Source organism: Poecilia formosa, unplaced genomic scaffold, assembly GCF_000485575.1.
Source record: "Poecilia formosa unplaced genomic scaffold, Poecilia_formosa-5.1.2 Scaffold875, whole genome shotgun sequence".
In the NCBI taxonomy this organism is placed as follows: domain Eukaryota; kingdom Metazoa; phylum Chordata; class Actinopteri; order Cyprinodontiformes; family Poeciliidae; genus Poecilia; species Poecilia formosa.
The window spans coordinates 74,168-78,637 of record NW_006800814.1 but is presented as its reverse complement, the minus strand read 5'-3'; the positions used below and the strand labels follow the sequence as shown (position 1 = coordinate 78,637).

The 4,470-nt window shown below is 45.3% G+C and overlaps 1 protein-coding gene across 2 annotated transcripts in view; it reads right to left on the bottom strand.

The window, feature by feature from the left end:
- Positions 1–6: 6 nt before the first annotated feature.
- LOC103131931 (interleukin-1 receptor-associated kinase 1) overlaps positions 7–4,470 on the bottom strand; it is a 15,187-nt gene continuing 10,723 nt past the window's right edge. For both annotated transcript variants that reach the window (XM_007543668.2, XM_016667026.1), the window contains exons 5-9: positions 1,668–1,732; positions 1,480–1,594; positions 1,159–1,277; positions 384–594; positions 7–287 (exon numbers count right to left, since the gene is read on the bottom strand). In XM_007543668.2, coding sequence (XP_007543730.2) covers positions 174–287; positions 384–594; positions 1,159–1,277; positions 1,480–1,594; positions 1,668–1,732 — 624 coding nt within the window. In that variant the 3' untranslated portion in view covers positions 7–173. The remainder of the gene's footprint in view (positions 288–383; positions 595–1,158; positions 1,278–1,479; positions 1,595–1,667; positions 1,733–4,470) is intronic.

Genomic DNA, 4,470 nt, shown 5'->3' with positions numbered 1-4,470 from the left:
ACAGGTCACCATACCAACATGTCAACAGGTCAACATGCCAACAGGTCAACATACCAACATGTCAACAGGTCAACAAGTCAACAGGTCAACAGGTCACCATACCAACATGTCAACAGGTCAACATGCCAACAGGTCAACATACCAACATGTCAACAGGTCAACATACCAACATGTCAACAGGTCAACATACCAACAGGTCCCCAAGTGAATGCTCTCACCAGGTATCGGTCTCCAGACCTCCCGTCCTGCTCCAGAGCTCGGCGGCCCGTCAGAACCTCAAGCAGCACCTGAAACACACAGGACACTTTCAGGCTCGGTTGAGACATCTGTGGTAAGACAGAACGCGACAGACTGCATTTCCCATCAGCCCCTGGGCGTCTCACCACTCCAAAGCTGTAGACGTCCACCGCCGTGCACAGCTCTCCTCTCCTCACGTACTCGTCGGGCAGATAAGCCAGCGTTCCTCTCACCGTCTTGGTTTTGCCGACAGAAGCCGTCTGCGTCGAGCAGCCGGCCGCGTTCTGCGGTACGTACCGGGCCAGACCGAAGTCTGAAAGCTTCGGTACCAAATGCTGGTCCAGCAGGATGTTGGAACTGCAGAGACATAGACAGAAATAAGAGCTTCATTCTGGATTCAGAGCTCATCCCAGCATTGAAGAAGCTCTGGTGATGTTCCCCTGGCCTCAGATAATATACTGGTTCTGGTTCTGAATAGACTGAATGGACTGTTTCCTGGGAGAACCAGTCCATTCCAGTCCCTCCTGCAGGTGGCAGCGTTTCTCCCCTCCTGCAGGTGGCAGCGTTTCTCCCTCCTGCAGGTGGCAGCGTTTCTCCCCTCCTGCAGGTGGCAGCGTTTCTCCCCTTCTGCCTCAGTGTCACTTCATGACCAGTCCTCAGAGGCATGGCAAGGAGAAGGAATCGGATCCATAGTTTCCGGATCCTTTATGCTTAGCAACAGTGAGACTGTCTGTGATAGTGTCTTTCTTTTACCAGAAGGACCAGTCAAAGCAACCAGAAACCTTTGACTAGGCCATCAGTTGTATAAAAACCAGCAGATACAGAGCAGCCGGACGGTTCTGTCGTCAGATCAGAACATGTTAATGAGCTGCTCTACATGTTGATGTTGCCTAACTGTTCAGCAGGAACAGATTTCCTGACCTCTTGACATCTCCATGGATCAGCGGCTCCTGACGCGACGGCGGGTGGTGCAGGAACTGAAGAGCTGCTGCCGCGCCTTCAATGATGCTGATCCGGTCAGGCCACGAGAGACCCAGCGCCTGGAAGATACAAGCATATGACTGGAACAGACGGAAACACACCTGGAGTAGACAAACCGTTGCTACCACAACAGAGAGCATGCTGACAGCTCACTACTACTCTCACAGTCACCAATCAAAACATGCTGTTTTTGTCCACATCACCATAAAGGCACAGTCGCCCTACATCCACACTGAGGGCAACATGGAGGCAGCGAGTTACGTTCTGCAGCTGGTCCTCCAGGGAGCGGTTCTGCATGTAGCTGTAGATCAGACACATCAGTCCTCCCTCTCCTTCACTGAAGCCCAGCAGGTCTACGATGTTGGGATGTCTGAACCTGAAAGCAACACGAGTGTTGATGTCTGAGAAGTACGCTCTGTTTCACTCTGAAGGTGGACAGAGGAACTCACTTCGACAGGTTCTCCACTTCAGTCTGGAAGCTTTTCCTGAGGAGAGTCCAGTCCATCTGGCCGTCCTGTCAGCAGCAGCTTCAGGTTAATCAATGCAGACAACTCCTCTAAAAATCTAATTTATATGCATAGTGTAGTTTATTTATTTCATTCATATTCACAATTCAAATACCATGACATATATTGAGACAACTGATTGAAAAGGTGGTAAGCAAAAGTAGAAACTTATTTGATCCCTCCCCCTTTCTCTAATATGATTAACTTTACACATTATTCTTTATTTATTGAAAAAATAATTACCGGTATTTTCCGGACTATAAGGCACCTAAAAAGCCTTAAATTTTCTCAAAAATCAGCAGTGCGCCTTATAATCCGTTGCGCCTTATATGTGCACTGAATTCCAAAATCTGTCCCTGACACAGAGAAGTAAAGTGTACAGTTCGGACGGCAGCAGCGATAAACCAATCAGGGATTGTTGTCCGAGTTGTGCAGCATAGCCTCGGTAAAAACCAGATCGGTTTTTCCACGCATCACCGTCCCTGTTCATCTGCGACTCCATGCGCGCCCGTCTCACTGCTACTGTGGAAAAGGAAGCGAAGCAAACTGATTCGGAGTTTGCCGTCGTGCCGGGAGGATTAACAGAAGAACTCCCAGCGCTGGACATTGGTGTAAACAGGCCGTTCAAACAGAAGTTGGGAGCGGCGTGGGAGCGATGGACGACAGACTGAACACAGTTTACTGAGACGGGAGGCGGCGCCGGGCGAGTTACGCCTCCATGTGTGGATGGATGATGGATGCCTGGCTAATGCATCGGCCTTAACTGTCTGAGCTTCACTAAAGCCGCATCGCTGCTGAACAGCCACCTGGAAACGAGTCCGACTCCGACAATGATGAGAGGGAACCTGGCATGTTTGATGGGAAAACATGCAGTTCAGTTCAGATAAGAAGAGGAGGACTTTGATGGATTTGTGGAATTAGAATAAGAAATACCGTGAGTGTATTGTTACATAGTCGAATAAAGTTCAACTAAATTTACTGTTTGGTTTCCGTTACCTTTTTTTTTGTTGACCGTATGTTTTAGCATGCGTCTTATAGTGCGGAAAATACGGTAAGCACAGATGACTGTTCTCGGACAGAAAAATCACTACTGGCATAAATGTATATACAGATGGTTTTCTTTTATTCTTCCTATAAATGATGGAGGTATATAAATATTATTCATAATGTATAAAGATCTTGTTTATGTCATTTAATTAGCTCTACATCGTTAAGAAAATAAAACAGCATGGTGTCTTATTAGAGAATTTATCATTTATGGTGCCAATAATGCCACAATTAACAGTAAATAATAAAGACTCATTTAGTAACGTAATTATATTAGTTGTGTTACCACCCCACGCCACTAGAGGCAGTAGTAGATCCGAAAAGATGCGACTAAGGAGCAGATTTAGAAGTACACAGAAAGACACAGAACTTGTTAAAAACTGTGAGCTGCGCTGAAGAAAATAAGAGAGAGAAGTTCAAATACATGCCGAGAGTGAAACTCCTTCCTAAAGACGATGGAGTTTCACTCTCAGCATGTATTTTCTATATTATTTCCTATAATATAGGAAATAGCGCCCCCTTCGCTTCCGGAGTGCAATGGTCCCATTTCCAAATAAGGTCTGAGACTGCCAGCGGTCCGCCCCGCCCCTTCCTGTTTGCTGCAGCGAGGTCCTTCTTGACAGGTCTAGCCTTCAGCTAGCTGTTTTTTTTTTTGTTTTTTTATTATTATTATTATTATTGAATATACAAGAACAACAACCTCAAACAACATGTCAAAAACAAACATTACAACAAACTAAATATCACAACTTCTGCTGTTTACAAATCACAATTGGTTTCAGAGGCTCGAATAAGGTACTAAAATTAGTGAAAAATAAAATAAATCCTTACTTAAATTAATTAATATTGATAACAAAATAAAATAAGTTAAATTAACCCGCACCGGAACACCCGCATGCCGTTTTTCCATTGTACTTTCTGGGGCTGAGATTTACGGGTTTAAACTCTGCCTGTGTCCATTATGACGCTTTTATGAAATGGCTTTTTCTGAGCCAATAATATCCAGAGAGCAACTTGAGCTCATTTTGACATGCCTGTATTCTTTCTAGAACATTTCTCACTGGTCAACTGGGAAACTAAATCTAAAGCCACTGATGTGTAGCCAACACCTGTCCTGTCATAAGGATATAAGGCATTTTGAGGTTTGTTTTGACTTGAATCCACCAGCTGCATGCGTAACCATGCGCAATGTGTGCGCCGGTGCTGCATCACAGTCAGGCTCTGTGCGCCCTCATGCATAATGGTGTTTACAGGACTTTTTCTCACAAACGGAGAGACATGTGGTCAGAATGTGTCAAAACTGGATGTATTTCTTCAGCAGAACTTCACAACTCATGGGAGTGGATGACTATGACCATAAGAGTGCTGACAAGTTTTGGATTTGAGAATACTGGAAACTTCTAGTTGTCCACTGCTACAGTCAGAGCGGTCAGCATATTGCAAGAAGGGGGAGGAGGTCTGACTGTACGCCAACACGCCCCCCACCCCGATACACTATTTCATTTATATAATTATAAGTAATTTCCACCATCAGTAATGTTGTGTCTACCAGAGGATTCCTCCGGTCATTATCTTTCATTAGAGCCTCGTTGTATGTTGAAGCACTGAGGAGTTTCAGTCATTTGAAGTTTGTATATCAGGTGTAGTCCAAGTGTGCCATTTGGAGACGCCAAATGTGCCATTTGGAGACGCCAAATGT